General features: G+C 40.8%; 1 protein-coding gene across 2 annotated transcripts in view; it reads left to right on the top strand.

Moving 5' to 3' along the window:
* The first annotated feature begins 1,988 nt into the window (after nucleotides 1–1,988).
* GABRB2 (gamma-aminobutyric acid type A receptor subunit beta2) overlaps nucleotides 1,989–21,819 on the top strand; it is a 198,863-nt gene continuing 179,032 nt past the window's right edge. The window contains exons 1-4 of one of the 2 annotated variants that reach the window (XM_059699115.1): nucleotides 1,989–2,078; nucleotides 2,756–2,988; nucleotides 3,142–3,233; nucleotides 4,233–4,300. In XM_059699115.1, the coding sequence (XP_059555098.1) occupies nucleotides 2,912–2,988; nucleotides 3,142–3,233; nucleotides 4,233–4,300 (237 nt within the window). In that variant the 5' untranslated portion in view covers nucleotides 1,989–2,078; nucleotides 2,756–2,911. Of the gene's footprint in view, nucleotides 2,079–2,433; nucleotides 2,989–3,141; nucleotides 3,234–4,232; nucleotides 4,301–21,819 lie in introns of those variants that run through there. The other variant, XM_059699116.1, reaches the window with a different exon arrangement.

The following is a 21,819-nucleotide window of genomic DNA, read 5'->3' as shown; positions in this document are numbered from 1 at the left end:
AACTTTGTTTTCCCTCCTACATAGCAGTTTGTGTAAAAGATTCCCATTGTGTATAAGAAGGGGAAAGTGGAAAATGGGTCGTTTTTCTCCGCCATTGGTATACATTTTGATTTCTGTAAGTCTCAACCCAAGTAATTACAGAATTACAGATAGGAGAGCTACAGATTTCAATTCTCTTCCCTGGGCCTGGGGATTGGAGGGTGGGGGGTGGGGTGGTAGTGGTGGAGGGTGAGGGTGTGGGGTGTGGTGGAGTGGTGGAGTGGTGGGGTGGTGGTGGTGGTGATGGTGGTGGTGGGTGTGTGTGTATCTTTGGATGGACTACTATGAGCCTGGCAGCCCTGTAAGAACCCTGGGCTGGAGATCTGCACTGTTCACGGTGCTGTTTTACCTGCTTCTAAGGCAGAAACTCCCTTAATCTGTGAAGGCACAGGGCTCTCCCTTCCTACTCCCCTTCCAGCCCTGGGGAGCTGTAGGCTTCCTGCCTCCCAGCATCCATGCTTCCCTCTGAGTCATCCCCTAAACTGCCCAGAGTGGGCCTCTGATCTAGGCAACAATAAGGACGTCAAGAAGTAAATGGGTCAAGTGCAGCTCCGACCAGGACCTTGAGGGGTCCTCGGTGCTGTGGAGACTGCGAGCCAGCCAAGCAACCAGGGCTCACTACCGCCTATTCCAGCTGCGGGCATCCCCTTCTCTCCCCAGACACCAGCGGGCCAGCCTGGTGCGGGGAGCGCCTCGCAGCACCCGCCCCCCCCCCCCCCCCCCCCCGCGTTCCTCCTGTGGCCACCAAGGGCTCCCGAGCCTAGGGAGTTCCGCCGCAGCGACCAGCCAGCAGTGGGCAAGGTGGGGGACCTGGGAATCAAGGCTGTCTGGTTAGGGAAGCAGGTGTTGGAGTCCAATCCTGGTTCCACTTCTAGCCACCAGGTGATCTTGGGCAAGTTACTGAGCTTCCATGGGCCACTTTCTAAATCTATAACATGGGGAAACTAAGGTGATAGCTAATCTAGGATAGTTGTAGACATTAATTAATGCACTCCTGGCACATAGTAGGCGCTCAGCTAATGGTAAAGATGGTTGTTAGGAGTTCGAAGTTAAGCTTTGGTGCCCAGCATGTAGGTTTAGAACTAAGACCCCTAAAGGCATTCACCCAGGGGAGGGGGAGGGGGTAGCGGGAGCAGCTTCCAGGATAATCCCGGAGGGCCATTCCTCCAGGCTCCTTCAGAAGGTCGGGATGCCCCGAGCCTGGGGGCACCTCGGGGCGTCAGTGGCACGTCTCTCCACCTGGGGCTGCGGAAAGACTCCTTCCACGAATTGAGTGTCTCCCTCCCGCTCCAGCCCCTGAGCGCGTTCCCCGTCTCCTCGGGGTCTCGGCGGCCGAGGCTGGCCCGATCTGGTCTCAGGCGGAAACCAAGAGGCAGCTTCGGGGAGTGCCAGTCCCTCCCGGCCCCTGGAAAGAGAGAGAAGACGAGTGTAGTGCAGAGCGCTGGAGATCGCGGTGCCCCGGGCGGCCCCGGAGACCCTCCCCATTGTGCCTGCCTTCTAGGACCACTCTGGCTTTGGGCACAGCCCCGGAACAGCCGGTGTCCCCGCCCGCCCCCTCCCGTCCCCTCCCTTCCCCTGCCCTCCCGGCTGGGGCGCCCGCGGCGGGAGTGGGTGGCAGCGCAGCCCCGCGAGGTGAGGAGGGGCGGGCGCGCCCGGGGAGTGAGCTTGCACGTGCGCGCATGTGCGCGTGCCCCGGGGGGGGGGCGTGGGGCCCGTGGGGCGCATCCCGCTCCGCCACCTGCCCTCCCGGTCCCGCCCTAGCCCCCTCGCACCCTGGTTCGGGTGCTGCCTCTTTCCATGCCCTACCCCCCGCCACCGTCAAACCCCACTCTCCCTGCTAAGAGTCCCCCACTGCAGAGTCAGACTGAAACCTGGAGAGGCAGCGCTGCCTTCTCTCCCCTCGCCCCCCCTCGCCCTTCTGCTATAAATAATCCCGACTAGCGGGTCAGCCACGTCACACCGGGAGGAACCGGGACCCCGAGGGTTTCTGCTCAGGGAATAGGGGGCAAAGGGTGAGGAGCAGGATAAAGAAATCGCTCGTGAGTAGTGAAGAAAAGCTTGCTCCTTGACTCCTAGGGGAAAATAGGCAGCATTTTATTCTTCTCTTTCTCTGGCTTCCTTTTTTATTGTTCCGTGTCTTTTTTATTCTCTACTCCTCCCTCCCCCCCGCCCCCCCCCGCCCTAAATCCAAAGGATTGCTCAACACTCCTCCCATTGGTTTATTTTCTCCCTCCCCCTTCCACTCCTGCTCCCACCACCTTCCCCTCCCCCCACCGCACCACCCCCACCTCCACTATCCTCTCGCCCCAGGCAGGGGATGCTCTTCGCCATGGAAATAAAGTTCAAACTCCTCTCCCCATCTGCTTGCTGAGACCAGAAGTGGTCTCCCAGGAACCCGTTTTCCGCTCGCACTCCACACCTGCTCTCGCCTAAATTTCTAATCTGGTTTTGCATATTTAAGAGGACACACACACACACACACACACACACACACACACACACAACCTACAACCCGCGAGGTGCAAAACTGCCTCCTGCAACTACCGAAACTTACCAGCCGCTCTAGTTGTTTTTGTCTTAACGGGAGGACAACAAAGATTTTTACTCCTGGTCCTCTTGCGGGGTGATTTTTTTATAGTATTCAAATATGTATATAGTATGCATATGTATGTTTTTCCTTTTTCCCCTTTAATTTATTTTTATTTATTTTTCTTAGCAAGAAAATCTGCTAGGTCCCAGGCAGCCGCCGCTGCCCCTTTGATGTTTTGGTACGCCGTGCGCATGCGCCTCACATTAGAATTACTGCACTGGGCAGACTAAGTTGGATCTCCTCTCTTCAGTGAAGCCCTCAATCCCATCAAAAACTAAAGGGATGTGGAGAGTTCGGAAAAAAGGCTGCTTTGGGATCTGGCCATTCCCCTTGCTAATCGCCGCTGTCTGTGCGCAGAGGTAAGTGTGCCTAAGGCTTCCGTTTTCCCTTTTACACTTTGAAGGGCTCTGCATACCTCGGTGAGCCGGGATCCTGGGGAGGATCAGATAGACGCTAAGGACGCTGTGCCTGCTGCCTGACTGATGCCTACTTATTGTCTTTTCTTTCTTTAGTGTCAATGATCCTAGTAACATGTCACTGGTTAAAGAGACGGTGGATAGACTCCTGAAAGGCTATGACATTCGTCTGAGACCAGATTTTGGAGGTAATGGGGTTGCCGTGGAAATAAGAAACAACCCAGCTATAGCCTCCTAAGCTGTCATTTGAGCGTTGTGCTGGCTGTCTCTTCCCTCTCCCTCATCGTGGTGAATGGAATGTGTCTCAGGGTTACCATATTGAGACACTGACCCAAACTTAAACCGGTTGGTTACTGGATGGTCGTTCAGTGAGAGAGACCCTCCTAGCATGTATTGGTGCTTGCTGTCCTTGGGGCTTCACAGTTACAAATCCTTTGTTTCACTGCCATTGCCTCGTTCAGTTACAAACCTCAAGTTTAGTTAATGGTGTGCCCAGAGAACCTGGCTTAGTGAAGGCTGCGGTGAACATTTTGGAGGACAAGAAGTGCAGACAATTGGTTAAGAAGTGGCATTAACCCCCTGTGCCCGCCTACTTTGGAAGAGTTCTGACCACCGTTTAAAGTGCCTGGTGTCTGGATATTATCCAGTCCTGGGAGCCTCACTGCAGGGGCAGTGGAATGGGGGGGATAGGGGGGGTGGGGGGAGGACTTGAGGAGCTTGGAGGGGCAGCAGGGAGAAGGGTCAGAGACCTCTTTCACTGCAGCCTGAGAAACCTTGATATGCCCATTTAATTTTGCTTCAGAGTCTTATGAAGCTCGGAGAGTTAAAACCTGCACACAAAAGCTCTGGGGGTGAATGAGGAGGAGGGTTTCAAGGCAATATATAAAATTCCCTTGGGCTGGAATGTTCCTGTGCTTCTGTGAGTTGTGTGTGTGCTCCTGCTGAGGCATCTACATGTGTAGACAGAGCTGGAATCCCTCATCCCTCAGGACACGTGTGTGCCTGTTCAATACAGCATTTCCTAGAGGAGCTCCTGCCACCCTTTTAGAAAAGAAGCAGGACTTGAAGGGTTTGAGGGTGAGCCGTGGGGAGGGGCTTGAGGCAGAGTGTCCCATGCTCGGGGACAACTCTTGCTAAGAATGAATGAAGCTCTGAGAAATCACGTGGCTGGCCCTCTTGGTTTGCAGGTCCCCCCGTGGCCGTGGGAATGAATATTGACATTGCCAGCATCGATATGGTTTCCGAAGTCAATATGGTGAGTACTGAGGTGTATGACCGTGTCTCCTCAGACATTCTTTGGGGACAGGGGGGAGAAAGGAGCCAGGGTGTGTGTGGCTATGTGTGTGAAGCGGGGGCAAGGACGGGATTTTTGCTTTGCAACCCCGTGTGTTTGTAGTTTCAGGGCCAGCTCTTTCTGGTCCCTCCAGATTTTTCCAACTTGGTTCAACTACTTGGGACTTGGCATAAAGCAAGTAAAATGCATCACACGTTCACATGCAAATTGCTGCCACTTGCAGGAGACCCCTGCAGAAGCCACATTCCCTAAGGTCCTATTAGAAACCACGTTCATCAAATAAATTTCTGGGTTTGGGGTGGGGTTGGCAGAAGAGGGGAAGGTTTTGATTTAACATGTAAAAGAGAATATTACCTACAAAGTAAACTGTTGCAAAGAGGCTGAATAAATTCCCCAGGCAACATTCACATCCACTTGTTGCTTTCAGAGATAGTCTCTCTCTTTACTACTGAGGGCAAGCCCCCCTCTAGCTCCTTTAAGCCTCCCGATCACCAAAATAAAAATCGGTCACCCTTGTGACCCATGTGTCATCTGCAGTCATTTCTGCAATGTAATTCTCCTGATGTCCTAAGCTTGCACAATTTACTGATAACAGCACTCTTTTGTGGCTGCCTCCTTGGACTTGGGGCAAGTGTTAACAGAAGAAGGATGGGTGTTCCAGACTAGGAAACACTTGTGGGGGGGTTAGCCTCATACAGGTCCGCCCCCTGCTGCCCATGTTGGGGCACTGCAGATACACAAGACAGACAAGTGTCCCAGATACCCCCACTTACTTTGGAGTTTTCTACTCCGTGTTTTGAAGTTTTCCCCTTCAAAAGTTTCTCCAAGAAGGGCACATGTGAGTGTCAGATTGTAGTCTTACTTTCAATTCTGATAGCACAAATCACATTCTCAGAAGATTGTGTGGTGGCACAGTTCTGCCTAGAAATGGAATGCACTGTTGAAGAGAATGTTGCACCTGAGGTTTAATGCAAACACTTCTAAGCCAGCCAGCAGGATTTCAAATTTAGAACACATATCAACTAATCAGCAGTTCTCAACCTGTGGGTCGCAAACAATGAAAATACATCCTGCATATTAGATATTTACGTTATGATTCATAACAGTAGCAAAATTACAGTTATGAAGTAGCAACAAAAATAATTTTATGGTTGGGGGTCACCACAACATGAGGAACTGTATTAAAGGGTCGTGGCATTAGGAAGGTTGAGAACCACTGAACTAGATCCAAAGTTCTCTGTAGTGGTCATGCTTCCCACATTACACTAATTTTCATAGTCCCAGAATTCAAATAAAGAGGAAGCTCAAGTAGCCATCCTTGTTCCCCTGTACACTGTCCAAAGATAGGTGATCACCCTGCAGTATTAAAAGATTCTGAAACAGCTTATGACTGCTGGAGGGAATATTCAACTCCAGTGTGTCCCCCAAAATGTATACACACACTGAATAATTATAAAGGCAGTGTTTATTAAAATACATTTCATTTTCAAAACTGACACCCTGTATTAAGGACATGCATCTTCTTATTTTCTAATCATTTGGCAAGATTTGACCCTATAGGACATAAACACAGACTTAAGGCAATCTTGAATGATTCAGAAACTCAGATTTCCCACACCTTTTGTAAGTCTCATGTGGGTAGAGAATTCTTGTTTCTTAGGAAGCTAATTTTTCAGATATGCAAATGTCCACTTTTGTGGCACTTTAGAGGTCTTTCATCAGTGTATATTTTGAGTTTTACCATAAAAAATTAAAAATGTCCTAATGTCAGTGCTTCCTTAATCCCAGGTACTTGAATCTAAATTGTGTTGCTAAAACAAAGTAATATAAAAATTAAGTGTGGCTCATTGTGACTGAATTAGAGTCCTCTCTTTTGCATTTTGATTTATTTATGCTCTTTTCTCCTCCAAAATTTATTTTACCACCTTCCCCTTTATAGGGTCACAAGCACAGGAATTTATGGAAAAAAATAAGAAATATTTAAAATCCAGAGATAGTGGTGGCATAACTAGAAGTTGCTACAATAGATTAAGAACTTAGATGTATTATATCCCAAATTGTTTGGTACAGGGTTTTTCTTTTCTTTTTTTTCTTGTTAAGTTTTGTTCATTTATTTTACCTGTATGCAGCATTTTGGGGAGGTATCTGAATTGGACACAATGCCAAGACCTGCTAGTCAAAATATAGACCCAGGCAAGGCGAGGTGTCATCTTTGAAAGTTATTTACTGTTGCTGAAAAATCATGGGATGCTGAAAGTGTAAAGGCAAATGCCAGGTTGTAAATAGGACAGCGGTGCAGCATTAATGCCTAGAACCCAGTGTTAAAACCCCTGCCTGACCCTTTCTTAGCCCGGTGCTTACACGTGGACTTGTCCAGACACATTCTGACTTGTAAAATCAACTTATTTCAGCTCGCAGTCGTACTGACCTTACATCCCTCCTCCAAAGAAACATTTTGTGATGTATGCTAGTTTATGTAAACATGGTTATTTGATTCGAAGCAGCAGATGGAAAAGTCCATAGCTGGTGTCTCAATAAAATAAGATGTGTGTGGCATTCTGCCTCCTGTGTACAGGTCTATAAGGATTAGGGTTTTTTTGTTTTTTTTTATTAGATTCAGTTCTAGAAGAATGGTTGATTGATTAAGTGAAACCTCAAAATTGATTAACACCCATGTTTCTGCCTTATCATCCTTTGTGGCCTGCAACCTCTGGTGATTGTAACTTGCTTTTGTTTTAGCAAATCTCCCTTTGAAGAATGGTGGGCACTAGAGTCTATTCACATGGATATTGACTCATTTGTACCAAAAGGAAAAGGTCTGTGTCCTTGTGGTGATCCTGGCAGATGACAATGCTAGAAACACCCTGACCTGAGCCAGGAGTCTTGGCTGCTAGCTCTGCTTCTGCGGTTCTGTCACCCTGAGAGAGTGACTCACCTGTTAAAGGGGACTAGTAGTCCCGTTTTACCTATCTCTGGTGACCACCAGAATTAATGAAAGGATGTATGTGGAAGGTATTGGTGTTCTGTGAGGGGAGCCTATAGAGAAGATTTAACACCCGGCCGGCTATCACTCAAGAGGCCCAGGGTCCACTTCAGCTGCTACCCTCAGTAAGGTTGGGTCAGGAATGTACATCGCCGTGGCTCAGTTTCCTCATGTTTGAAATGACAGAGGACATGTTAACTTGATTTCCAACTCAAGGTAACACGTGACTCTGGTATGATTTATTAATATAGCTCTGTTGGGTACGAAGAAGTTCTAGGAAAATCAGCACAGACTAAGGAAAATGCAGAAAACCTAAATGACATGCAGTCCCGAGTTCTTACTCAGGAGGGTGACTATGGCATCTTACGCGGCCATGTGAGTCAGGCTGGCTCAATGGGAGATCTTTGGAGGAACGTGGCATCCGTTAGAATGTTCCTGAGCAGAGCGCTTGGCTTTCGAGTGACATATTTTTAGATGTCTTGGTTAAACTGGCAAGAATCTTTTTGTTAAGATTCTTGATGAAAAGTGCATTTTAAGATCCAAAATTGGCTCTGAGGATTAGGGACTGAAATAGCTTTCTCTTCATTTAAAGCAGATCCTTCCCCGTCTTGAAACAACACATTTGCCATCCAGAGAGGGAAGCAATATTTCACTTTTGAGGAAAGAGTTCTAGTAAACACAAACACAAATTACCTTCTTATGGGATGGCAAGTGGAGAAAAGCACTGGCTTACAGACACAACAAAACAAAAAAACCCAGATGTTTTCTTTTCCAGCTGCAAAGTTTAAAATTCACTAAAGCACAAATACTTATTTAGTGGCTACTGTGATCCTGCCATGTGTTTGGCTTAGGAGCAGAGCAGTGAACAAGGCCAACTGTCCCCTCCCCTCATGAAACTTAATATATAGGTGTTCACTATTAATAATCCTGCAGGCTTCTACAATACTTATACTCACTGTAAGTCTTATCTTCTCCCTAGAACTTTCTCTGAGCATCCAGTGAGTACCTCATGGTCTGTGTCTCCCATAGGTTTTTTTGTGACTTGCTGACTCCTACATCGTTCATTTGTTATTTGATGGTTCAAGTTGCTTTATATTTACATATTTATTCTACCCTAATTTATATTTATGAAATACACGAAGACAAGGTTATTCTGTCTCTCCCTGTGGTTTTGACTATATAATGGTTGGCTGGATGTTTGTCTCCTGGTGAATGCCACAAATATTGGGTGAAGTATTGTTATTAAGGCAGTGATTTGTTATTATTCACTAGATATTAGACCATATATATGGAGATAACCAACTTGCCGTTTATACCAACAAGTGTTGAAAGAATCACAATGTAGGATCATCAGTGCTTTGAAAGATAGAATATTGAGAATATGGAGTACTGAGGTATTACACAGAAATTAGGTAAGTGAAGACAGGAGGTACAGGTCTCTGGATATATGTTCCATGCATAAAGGTGGCATAGAGGAGAATAAAACACAGGAAAAATATGGATTTTCATGTAACTTAAAAATGGCTGGAGTTGGGAGTAGCTGTGAGGAGGTGTAATGTTGGCATTGAAATCGGAGGTGGTGATCGGATTATGAATACCATTTTTGTGGCTTGCTGAGGAGTTTAATTTTTATTCCCAAGGCTGTAGGGACCCAGGAAAGGGTGTCCATAGGAGAATCGCAGGAACAGATTCACACTTCAGGGTGAATTGAAGTGGAACAAGGCCTAAAGTTGGGAGATGAGATGGAAACCCAATGCAAAAATTCAGGAAGGATTGATGAATTAACTCAGGGATGCAAAGGAGATATAAAATCATGGCATTTATAAGGTAGAAGTAACAGGACTTGGTGAATCCCAGGTTTCTCATGGTGTCATTTATTGACACATAGAACAGGAAGAGCAACCGGATTAAGAAGCTAGGGGTGGGAAGTCTGGGAAATGTTGACTTTTCTACACACGTGGAATCTCTGAATAGAGATAGCCAGTAGGGGATTGGAAAATATAGATATAGAGCTAAGTTAGGAGCCATGACTAGAGAAATGAACTTGGACATGTCAGCTTGTAAGTGGCACTAGTAATAGCTGTGTGAATGGATACAATTAAACAGGGAAAGTGAGAGACAGCTGAAAATGGAGTTCTGGTGAGCACTGCAATTCACGTGGTGGAACCTGAGAAGTAGCCTCCTATGGCGATGACTAAGCAGCTAAGCAGCAGTCAGAGAGTTAGTAGGAGAACCTGCAGATAATGCCTTCAAAGCTGAGGCACAGGAGCGTTCACAAAAGGAAGAAACGGTCAGCAGTGTCTTATTGAGCAAACACAGGAAAGAAACACAACTTCCACAGCTGAAATCCCTTTTACATTAGGCCAAAAAGGAGCAGGGCCTGGGACGTGAAGTCTAAACCCGCATCAACAGCGAAAGGTGCCGTGTCCGTTGTCCTGGAGTTGAGGAGCGCTTTTCGTGCTTTCTGTTTTGGAGAAGAAAGTTGTTTTGAAAGAATTTACACAAGTAAGGTGTAGGGGGTTGGGAAAAGGTGAAGCCTGGGTAGTTTTACGACAGGAGCATAGTCCATAAGGGAGAAATACTTTCTACTTTCAGTTGCTCACAGGCAGCAGGACTGAAAGTTCATGCCCATGCCGGTCCTGTGGTCCTGTTTGTGGTCGGCTAGTGGCCTGTTGAATGTTGACTCATCGATCCAGCATCCATTCAGGAACAGGGGCAAGCTTGTCAGCTGGCCCCCCGGCTTTTAACGGTCTAACTGTTCTGTCCCGCTGTAATTTAATTTAGAACTCAGACTTGTTTTTCTTGTCAGTCAGATGACACAGTGATAAATGAAGTAAGTTCTGAGACTTGTCTCTCAGAAATGGTAGCAGGAGCTCATTGGTAAGTGTAGGGAGGGGAGTTTTAGTGGTTGAAACTACACTTCTGAAAAGTTTGGGTCTCAATTGAAGTAGGGAGTGGGCACTTGCGGAAAGGACTCATAATTTGGTGGAGGAGCATCCTTTAGATAGAAGGGCCGAGGTTGCAAATACGAAGTGGGAAGTGAGGTGGGGTGATAGCCAGCAATCGAAAGGGAGACCCTTTCTGTTGAGGTTAGAGGAGGGCTGCTACAGAGATGGTGAGGTTACTCAGGACATACGGAGAAGGTTATCTGAGAACCATGAAGCATGCTGAAGGTGGATGTGAACACTCACTGACCACAGGCAGGCTCTAAATTATGCTTAGAAGCCTCCTGCCCAATATTAGCAAGCTATTATGTTCTCACCTTCTTTTTCTGCTTTTCCTTCTCCTTCTCTTCCCCTTCTCCCCTTGTACAGTGCTCAACCTTTTTCGCCATCATTGTAATAGTAATATAATAAAGTAATTAGAAAGCTACTGCTTATTGAGTCATAACTTGTGCAGGCATCCTGTTGATATGCATTATCTCATCTAATCCTCCTGTAAAAAAAGTGAGATGGTTACTAAGAATCTATTTACAAAAGAGGAACTTGAGGCCCAGAGAGGTTAAGTGACTTGTTCAAGGTCACACAGTTTTGTTGTAGTTGTTTATTTTTTGTCTTGTTTTGTTGTCTGGATCAGACGAACTAAGCATAAGATGTTAGTATTACTCCTCACCTTCTTTCCCTTGGGAAAAAAAAAATCTAATATCATTAAAATAATTTCTTCAGGTAGATACTTTATTGTCTATTAAATATAAGATGTGCCCCCCTGTTCTTGAGAAACTTACGTTTATATTTAATATGTGAAGCATAATGTAAACCAAGCAATAAAGAAAAATTTATGTAAGATGTTGTAGAAACAAGGATATCGCTATGTCAATCCTTTCATTATGAGTGGGTGTTGTTTAACTTGTTTAATAATTATGTTTTGCTTCAGCAGAGTCTGTCAGATAACCATTAAGGCCAATAATTGTCACTAAATGTTGGATGGTGTATGTTTGAGAACTGTCAGCTATCTCAGTGGATTTAGGCTGTGGGCGGGCGCTACGTGAAAAGACCAGGCCCTTTCCCCTTTTGTTCTTTATTATCAAAAACTAATTTTCAATTGAACTTTTTTTGCATTGAGAATACATTTTTGTGATTTTCGAAGAATTGTTCCTGCAGATAATTCTCTTAAGGGTTGTTGTGTTTTTTCTTCTCTTCCCAGATCTTTCTGTCCTCCATCCCACTTAATATATATGAGACTCCTTAGAAAGGTTATATCTCTAGAAGATGTACACATCTATTTGTAAACAACAATGCCACTTGATTTTGACAGTTTATAAGTCGATTTATCTTGGTGAACTCTTAGGGCACATTTTTGGCTGTTGTTTTGTGGGTACCCTGAACAATGCTCTTGCTCGAATGTGGCATGAAGTAAAGATCTGACTGTGGCTTTACCCTGCACGAGAAGGCAGGGGAGAGCAGTATATCTAGTGTCATATTTTAGAAGTACAGCATGTATGCTTTAGTATGCTCTCCCATTCCCATCCGTGATTAAGTGGTCATGGGAATTCCTATAAGAATGTAAATCATAGAACATAATTTTCTTAAACTTGGGGGGGTGCTTAATTTTAGGGGTTGGCACTCACTAGTTTTGTGATTCTTCTATGGCAGGGTTTCTTAACCTGGTAACAGATTATTCTCTGTTGGGGGGTCTGTCTTGTTCATTATAAGACATTTATTAGTGTATCTGGCCTCTACTAAGATGCCAGAGGTACCTACTGGTAATAGTTGCGAAAACCAAAAATGTCTCCAGAAATTGCCAAATGTGCCCGGGGGGTGGGGGGGTGGGAGGGGAGGGCAGTATTGTCCCCAATTGAGAACCACAAGTATAAAAAATAGTCTCATGCTTTTTGTCTCCAAACAACCAGAGAAAAGGATTTTCTCATTGAGTAATAGGTTTTGTGCTTAATTGCCATGCCCATTTATGATACTGCGAAAAAACACCAACAAACATCAAAGGCAAAAATGGTCCACATTCAATCACTTCATTGAAATGGTGTTTTGATTTGCCTATGCTACCTTCTGGTTCTTGTCTATTTTCACATTTAACTTATTATTTTTTTTTGTAGAGAAAATTTTACAGTCTACATTTTCACTTTAGCAGACTATATGAATATTTTCAGTTTTATGCTTTCTTTTAAAAAATATAAACCTACACGCCAATGAAAACTGGTGTATATGTGTATTTTTGTGCCTTTTCCATGAGCTTACAAACATATGAGTACATTGGTATTTTCTTTTTTACTCCTTGTGTATTGTTTTCAAAAAGGATTTTAAAAATACATTTAATAGATTATTAGTCATGTCTAGCTACAGATTATTTGAAAATCAACATATTTACTTTTACTTCTGCACCATTAACTACAATATGCAAATCATATACAGAGTAGAGAGCTGTATTTAAGAAGCATGTAAATGGAATTTTAAAAAAAGTTTTATGTATCAATTTGACTCACATTCACACAGCTACTCTTGGCTCTGTTTCTATCTATCCTGATATTACCAGTTTTTCTGAAATCACAATTTACATTTTTGGATGCCATAAAAAATACTTCGAAATAAGCAAGTAGATGGTTTTGAGTTTTAAAAGATACAAACATCAGGTTTGTATATTGCTTCCTGTTGGGCATTTTATTTTAAAATATATTTTATTAAACAAGGAGAAATGGGGTTAAATTATCCTCTTATTTATATAGGAAAATCGGGGGGGTGTTTAGCTCACTGGCTCTTGCTGATGCTCATTTGGTTGACATTCTATCTGCATTTTTACAGCCCAGTCTCATTGCCTTGCTCTATTACTTGGCACCTACTGCCAACCTACCCTCCAAAAGGTGTTAACTTAGAAGTAATGGTTTGGACCATTGAAGACAAAGTAACTTCTCTCCTAACACAGTGCCAACAATTAAATTAGTGAGGTTTGGGCAGTAAATCTATGTGTACCTTAGAAAAGTGATACATGAAGGAAGATTTGAGATTTTGAGGTGTGTGAATACAAAGGCATGGTCAGTGTCTGTATGCATCCCCAGCACCTGATGGAATGGCTGACAATTAGTAGATGCTCAACAAATGTGGATTGAGTGGGTTTGTTGGAGGAGTCCTTGAAGGACTGCAATATATCAGACTAACAGCAAGTATTTATCAAGTGCTTACGTCACCAGCACTGTGCCAATGAGACTGTACCGTGGAAGGATAGGAAATGGTTCTTGCATGGGGACTAAGGCTCTCTCTAAAGTGCAGAAGGATTCATCTTCATTGTCTGTACGGAGGTGAGGGTTGATGGAGAGAAGAGTGCTTCAGATGGTGGGAGAGTGAATGGCGTTATCCCTCAGGTAGAAGAATCAAAATAAAAGATTGAGAACACTGATTCTCAGACTTGGCTGTGCAATGGAATCCTCTGAGTCTCCTGTGAATATTCATGTTTTCAGGGCCTGTGCCCAGCGTCTGACTCAGTGGGTCTGGCAGGGGGGTCAGGAACCTGCATGTTCAAAAACCCTGACACTGGCTTAGAATTCTGCATTTCCGTGAACATAAGAATATAATGAATAATAATGGAAAACTAAAGCCTGTTTTATTCTGCTAATGGGACATGTTGACTAGTAGGACTGCTAATTTAGATAATTCTAAGGTGTTTGCTGTTTTCTATCCATATAGTCCCATTTGTTCTGACCTCGCAACTTCTAAAGCACCAACAGAGAAAAAACAATGTTTTCGAGTGTGCTGTTCCCCCCTTCTGGGAGGGAGCATATGTTTTAACATAACTCTCAAATCTCCCTGCCTCTCTGGACTGCAAGTTAACTGGATTGACAAAGGACTATCTAAACAGAAAACTGGCTTTTAAACAAATATACAAAGATCATCTTGTTTAAATTGTCAGTTTTTGTGAGGTTGGGACATTACACTGACGATAATTTTATAAGAAATATTTTTTTTAACCATAATCTTAGGTGAAATGATCTATAGGCCATTTTAAAGAATATCATAACATAAGAAGCAGAGCTGTGAAAGATTTTTAAATATAAGTGAGAAGTTGCCAGTTATTAGGTTGTAAAATCTAATCACCATTCTGTGTCCTTACTGTTATTGAAGGCACTATGATCAAAAAAAGAAACTTAATTACTTTTTCTGTTAGTTTTCCTTGACCTACATACAGACAAAGAAACGTCAAGACTTATTTTGTAAATATGTACCACTGTTTCTTTGGCCAAATAAGTATTTGAGTTAATAGACTGAAGATCTCTTAAAGTGTTTTCTGATTGACCAGTTGCATAAATTACTCCTTTTTCAAGCTTGGCTTCGCCAGCCCTCGCTTTCTGCTCTGCTGGGGCTGATCTGCAAGGCTGTGTCAATTTGCATCTGGTTTATATGTTGGAAGAATGCTCTTAGGTGTTTACTGGAATCACATGAATATGCCTGTGTGGCAAACCAACATTTTTTTTTTTAAATAGGAGTCAATAGAGAATGATACCCTTATTATTTTAAAAGTCATAATCTTAGGTACTTGCCAAATTTACAGGTGAAAGACCTGCAAAATTATAGACCCCAAGAAAAACGGAGTTTTTCTTATTTCTTTCAGATTTTTTGGGGAATGCTTTATTTTAGACTTTATTTTGGGATGCATTATGTTATTTTAGGGTTTTGGAGGCCAAATTCTGTTCTATAAGAAATGTGGATAAAACCATTTTGCCAATGCTTTTTTTTTTTTAACACCACAAAGTAATATTTTCTGGAAATTATATTATTACTTGGTGATTTGGAAAGATCAACTATCATTTTAATATCTTAATTGCACATTTTCTTAGGGACCATAAAACACTTTCTATTTACTGAGTCACCTTTGAAAACCACATTTTAAAATGACTTTATCTTGTTATTTTACAAAAGTGACTGTGCTTATCACCACCATCTAGACCACATGGGGGAAAATATGTTGTAACAGAATTTTCTTTACTTAGTATGCTTTAGTCAAGGACAAATGTTCTAAATGTGTCCTGTGGTAAAATTCCCAGACTTGGGGGAAAAAACAAAAACAAAAACAAAAAAACCTCTTACTTATTTATGCTGTCATTTAAAAAAATAGCCATACTCCTGGAGCTCTGGGTTTCCAGTTTTACTGTTGTTTTAATGCTTAGTGCTGTCATAGCAGGAATAAACTGGACTAAATCAGACACTCCTTATGCTGTTGGGCTTTAAAGAGAGAGAAAGACACAAAGATAGACAGACCCAGAGAGGAAGATGGAGAGAGACAAATTCGGTTTCTATCACTGAGGAGTTTGTAAAATTCTCCCAATAAGGTGAGAAATAGCTGAAGACCTTTTCACGTGGTTGGCTAGGTTTTGCTTCGTATAAATGAGTATTTTATAAAACATGCCACAAGGATTGGCCATGTAAGAATATGGATATATTCAGGGACTGTCCTTTTGAATTGATATAACAGGGAATCAACAATATGAAAGTACATGTGGATTATCTCTCTTCTTCTAAGCATTGGTAATTTATAAATAAACACTTTGAATAACCAGGGTCAATGAAAAATAGGATTTGAAAAAGTACATCATACCTTTGACATAAAACTGAGTTATATTTTACTATGATTATCAATGTTACTAAAAATCACTACCATTTACTAAGAAGCTTCTGTAAAATGACATGTAATTTTTCAGTGATTTCACATTGAAATCTTGAAAACTGTGTAATAAGAAGTATTATCACCTTTTATAGGTGAGTAAACAGGATGAAAGATTTCTATGAGCTAGAACCAATTAGAACCAAGAAAACACAGCCCTCATTACTTCACTGCTAGAAAGTGGTGGAATTGGAGTTTGAGCCCAATATGTCCACTATAGCATTTATTTTGTGTGTTTTCTCTCAAGTTAAATTAAAGGGAAGTTGAAAGAATTGAATGGACCTGCCTCAATTATAATCTCCCAAGGTGATGGTTAATAATTGATCCAGCTTTCCAGATGACTTTGGGAAACCTACAAAAATCAAACAAGTAGAACATAAAGAATAATATCTGTAATAGGCAAAAGAAGTCCAAGTCAATTAAAACAGTAGTTATCACTGTATCTTCATAATTAGGGTTTATGGGTAAGTTGACGATTATGATCTGCCCTTTTTCTTGGTTGTTATAATCATCTTTCATCCCTGAGAAATGAATTCAGTTCTTGCTCAAAAAAACAAAAATCTGCTCTGAAAATAAGTATATGGTGATCCTGAGAATTAATAACAGAATTCATTTTTTATTAAATTTTATGAGAGACTATTAGCACCAAGAAAATGTCAGCCCTACATATCTTGTTTGGAGGTTCTAGCAGGGGAGCGCAGCTACTCGTATACCCTTGACCGAAGACCGGTCCTCTCCTGGGGGGGGGGGGGGGGGGAAGGTCGTCCTCTTCGACTGAGCGCGCAGCTTCGGGAGGGACGCACATGGATCAGTGAGGGAGGAGGGGGACACCCGCCTAGCCAGCCAGATCAGCCGAATCAACCCTGGCGATCAATGGGGTGACAGATGTCGCAGCCAGATCGCCCTCACATCCCAGCCCTACATATCTTATTGTAATGAGGTGGTACCTAGCTCAGAATACTCAGTAAAATGATGATTGACATTTGTGTGAAATGATAATTGTGATGTATTTCAGGGCCAGCCTGAGAGATTTTAGTTGGAATGCATTTGTGTTCCTGAAGGTTGGAAAAATATGTGGCTTAAACACAATGTTTCTAAACTCCTTTTTTTACTTTATCAAATAAACAACCGGTTTGGTAAAAATTAAGGATTAAATTAGGCCAGATATGACCTAATTTTATTTATATATATAAAATTTTAAAGTACTAAGTTCTGTATTTCTTCTAAAAGCAAGCTATTCTTGTCCTAAAATAGACTGTGCATTTTAAGAAGATTATTTCTATAATTAATGTGAAAAGGTCAGTAGGGCCAGTATTTATTTCAAAAGCAGGAACTAGGAAGTTCAGGATTTTCCCTCAACTTATCACTGATGATAAAACCTTGTACAAATTTCTTATATTCTGCTCCACAGTTTCTATACTTGGAAATCAAGTGAAAGATATAAGGTGATGTTTAGCTGTTACGTTTGCTTTGTAAAGCAGGCAATTTTGCCTGTCTTATACTTTTCTTAAAATTCTGTGATTATTAACTCAGAATAGTTATTACTTATTTCTGCCCCTGATAGAAAAATCAGTGTATAATAAACTGTAATGAAAAGTGAAGATCTTTATTAATGCCATTGCTCAGAAATGGATACTGTTGGCAAAATGACCACCAAACCTCCAGACTTTTAGGGAATTCACATGAAGGCACGCGAAACAGAATTACCGTGTTTTATAATACGATTTCTGCACTTAACATTTTGTGAACATCTTTGGATGCACCTAAAATTTTTCTACAACATAGTATCCAGTGGTTGCTTAGAATTTCATTGTATGGCTGCACCATATCAACTCTCTGTTGAAGAACATTATCAGTATTCATAGTTTTTACTGTTGTGAGCTAAACTGTATTAAAGAGTCCCATGTGCTCCTTTGATGCAATTGTAAAATTACTTCCCCCTGTTAAATTCTTAGAAGTGAGCTTACTGGAACCCAGAGTATGTACATTTTAGATATTGAAACATATTAACAAAGCTGTGCTTCCTTTATAAACAGTGCTAGTGTGTATTCACCCCACCAGTGTCTGAGAGTTTCATTGCACACACAGACCAGTCCTGGGTGTCCCCTTAGTATGTTTATTCTTTCTACCGTTGCTAATCTGTTAGGTGAAATTGGTAATTTTCTTGATTAATTAACATTTTTATGTCCAGGTAACTATTTCAGATACTTTTTTGTGTTTATAGTCCATTTTGTTCCTTCCCTCTGAACTGCCTTTTCATGTCCTTTATTAGTTTCTGTTCTATAAGAGGACTCATTTTTTTCTTAACAGATTTATTGTCGGCTCTTATACATGAAGACAATAAACTTGTGCAAAAATATTTTCTCAGGTAGTAACGTTGTGCAAACTATCTTTTAGTGTCTAGAAGATTTATATTTGTATGTACCAAGATATGTTAGGATTTTTGACCTTGGTTTTCAGACTTTGAAAAGTCTTCTCCACCCCAAGATTTTTAAAACATGTTCAAGGGATCTTTCAGTGGTTCATGTAATTTCTCACATAAATATTGAATCCATTTGAGATGTTTTAGAGTAAGTTCTAAAGCAGGACTAAACATAGTTAGGAGAAATAGAGACACATAGATAGAAAGGTGTCATAGTAACATTTAATGAAATACTCTCTTTTCCCTCATGATTTGAAATGTTGTCCATCATATAGGAAATCTTATGTCCTTAGATCTTTGTTTGTACTCTGTAATTTGCTGCATGAATATTTTTTAATATTTTTGTGCTAGGCCCATATGCTTTTAATTGTTTTAGCTTTAAATAGCAACACAAATCTCCCCTTATTTTGTTTCTACTTAATTATACTTAACTATTATGAAATAATTATGTTTTTAAATAATCATTAAATTTTGGCAAATTAAAAAACACTACTAGTATTTTGTTAATCCTTTAAAGTTTATTGAGGAATTAAAAAGGAAATTTACTTCTCAACAATATTGGTTTTTCCTTTTAAAGAACATAATATTTTTGTCCATTTATGCATATTCTTTTATGTCTTTCAGTAAAAATTTGCCATTTTCTCTACGTAAGTCTTGCATGTGTCTTGTTAAATTTATTTCCATAGGCCTTACATAATTCTTGTTAAATTTATTCTCCAGTACTTTGCAGTTTTTATGGTTATTGTAAATGGGATTTTTATATCCAATTATTATTATTTTCAATTCTTGCCAAAAGAACAAATGCCATATATCCATATCAAAAGGAGTATCTTTTAACTTAAAACTCAGGATTCCATTTCCATTTCAATTTATGCATGAGGGTGCCTTGGGTATTACTAGCATATTTGAAATGTATATGTAGAAACATCATGTATCTTTTTGCAGCTTATTATGATCCTAATCCATTTAAACATTTTAAATGATTGTTTTATTTCAGTTTCAGTCTCCTATATAGGATTCATTTACTTGGGCCTATGGAACCAGCACGGATTATCACTTAGGGCATAGCCTTAAAGATTCCTCTATTCTTTTAAAACTTAGATTTAAAGCAATAGTCTCTGATTACTATATCCTATTTTTACATTGCACATTATAAACCTTATGAAAATAAGTAAACTATTTTGGATATGTTAAGTCAAATCATCATCATGTGCTCCAGGTAAACTCTGCTTTCCATTACTTGAGATATCAGTGGTTTCAGTACAGTCCGGCTGGCCTGGCTCAGTGATTGAGCATAGACTCATAAACCCGGAGGTCATGGTTGAATTCCCGGTCAGGGCATATGCCCAGGTTGGGGGCTCAATCCCCAGTGTGAGGTGTGCAGTAGGCAGTCCATCAATTATTCTCTGTCATCATTGATGTTTCTATCTTTCCCTTTCCCTTCCTTTCTGAAATCAATAAAAATATATTTAAAAAATAGTTTCAGTACAAATAATTGAAGAAGGCTATTTCATATTGATATATTTACAACAAGAGGATGAAACAGTGTAACTGACACACTGTGTGTAACTGTTGCTGCAAATACCCATTTCAAAGTGTAGACTTGCTTGGATTCAACACTAAATCTGATCGTAAGTTTTGTTCAGGGTCTTGATCACCAAAAGACCTAGAACTATAAAGCTCTCCCTTTATGGTAGTCTAAATTCAGAATTGGTTTGGCTGTTTCAAATACATGGACTTGTCCATCTGCTTTACTAGACAGTTTGAATTGTCCTTTTGATCCCTTCAGCTAAGAATGGCTTAGTTATGTATGAAGTTGAGATTTCTATCTCAATGTATGTTACTAAAGTTCAAAGAAAATACGCTATTTACATTTTAGGGGATTTAGTGGCTCCTTAGTTGAATTGTAACTTCTGTATTGGTTAAGTCAGGTGTGCCTTTGAAAGAAAAGTCAAAAGCTCAAACGTTGTAAGAAAAAAAGAATTTCTGTAAACTAGCTCAGCATTGTCAATAGCATATAGTATTTGGCTGTCATAGTATTTGTGACCTGATAACAGATGGACACTTTTAAGAAGTATTTGGTTGTCACGGGCATATAGATAATCACACACACACACACACACACACACACACACACACACACACACACACACTATAATACAAAATTGAATATAAAATAGTTATTTTTTTTCTGTTTAAGTAGGAACTTCAGGTTGAATTATTTAGTATTGATAAACTAAAATAGATGCATAGCACACTGGGATCTCACATGAAATAGCAATGCCACATACATCAGCTTAAAAAGACTGTATACATCCTGAAGAGGAAAAGGTAATACAGCATCCGCAAACCATAATAAGGCTGGGACACCATAATGTTCTGCATGGGTTTACTGAATATATATATATATATATATATATATATATATATATATATATATATTTGTATTGATTTTTTACAGAGAGGGAGAGGGATAGAGAGTTAGAAACATCGATGAGAGAGAAATATCGACCAGCTGCCTCCTGCACACCTCCTACTGGGGATGTGCCCGCAACCAAGGTATATGCCCTTGACTGGAATCGAACCTGGGACCCTTCAGTCCGCAGGCCGACACTCTATCCACCGAGCTAAACCGGTTTTGGCGTGAATATATATTTTTACATGCAAAATGAAGTCTCTATATTGGGTGACTTTTATATTGTAGTATAGATATGCTGCACTGCAATGAATTGTATGTTTATATTTTAAAAAATGTATATACAGTGCTGTCATAAATAGAATACTGACTACAATACAATTGAAAGGGAATTTTATTTTTAATTATCTATAGGTTTATTTCCCCTCCTGTCATAGTTTTAAGGATATCATAACATTTTTCTCCAAAAATACCCTTTAAATATTTTATTTTTTAAGTTGGATTTTAATGAGACATGTTTTTGGTGAGTGTTCTCATCTCTGTTCAGCTAGAGTTGGCCAAAGATTATTGATATTTTAGAGCAGGATTAAAGCAAATATGTCCGGTGCTTGTTTTTTTATAAGTAAACTTTTATGGGACTATACCCATGCCCATTTGGTTATATATTGCCCCTACCTTCTTTTGCAATGTAAAGGCAGCGTTGAGCAGTTACAATAGAGACCACATGGCCTGCCAAGACCAAAATATTTACTAGAGAGTAAAGATAGAAAAAGTGTTTTTTAACCTTTGTTTTAGGATAATAACTATGGCATGAAATATAAAGTTCAACTCTGTATATAAACCAATGTAAAATATAGTATATGAAATTGAAATCATTACTTGGTTTTATTCTGTATCTATTAGGGCTTTATGTGGATGAGAGATGGTTCAAATTAAATGTGTTGATGGTGTGACTTCATGGAGAAATACATTTTTATCAATTAAGGTTATAAGAAGCATAAAAAGGAACACATCTTTAGAATTAAAATTGGAGGAGTTATAGAAAACAGTGTGAG

The sequence above is a fragment of the Myotis daubentonii genome, chromosome 5 (assembly GCF_963259705.1).
Source record: "Myotis daubentonii chromosome 5, mMyoDau2.1, whole genome shotgun sequence".
In the NCBI taxonomy this organism is placed as follows: Eukaryota; Metazoa; Chordata; class Mammalia; order Chiroptera; family Vespertilionidae; genus Myotis; species Myotis daubentonii.
Note: the sequence above shows the minus strand (reverse complement) of the source record. Positions and strands in the feature narration are given on the sequence as shown.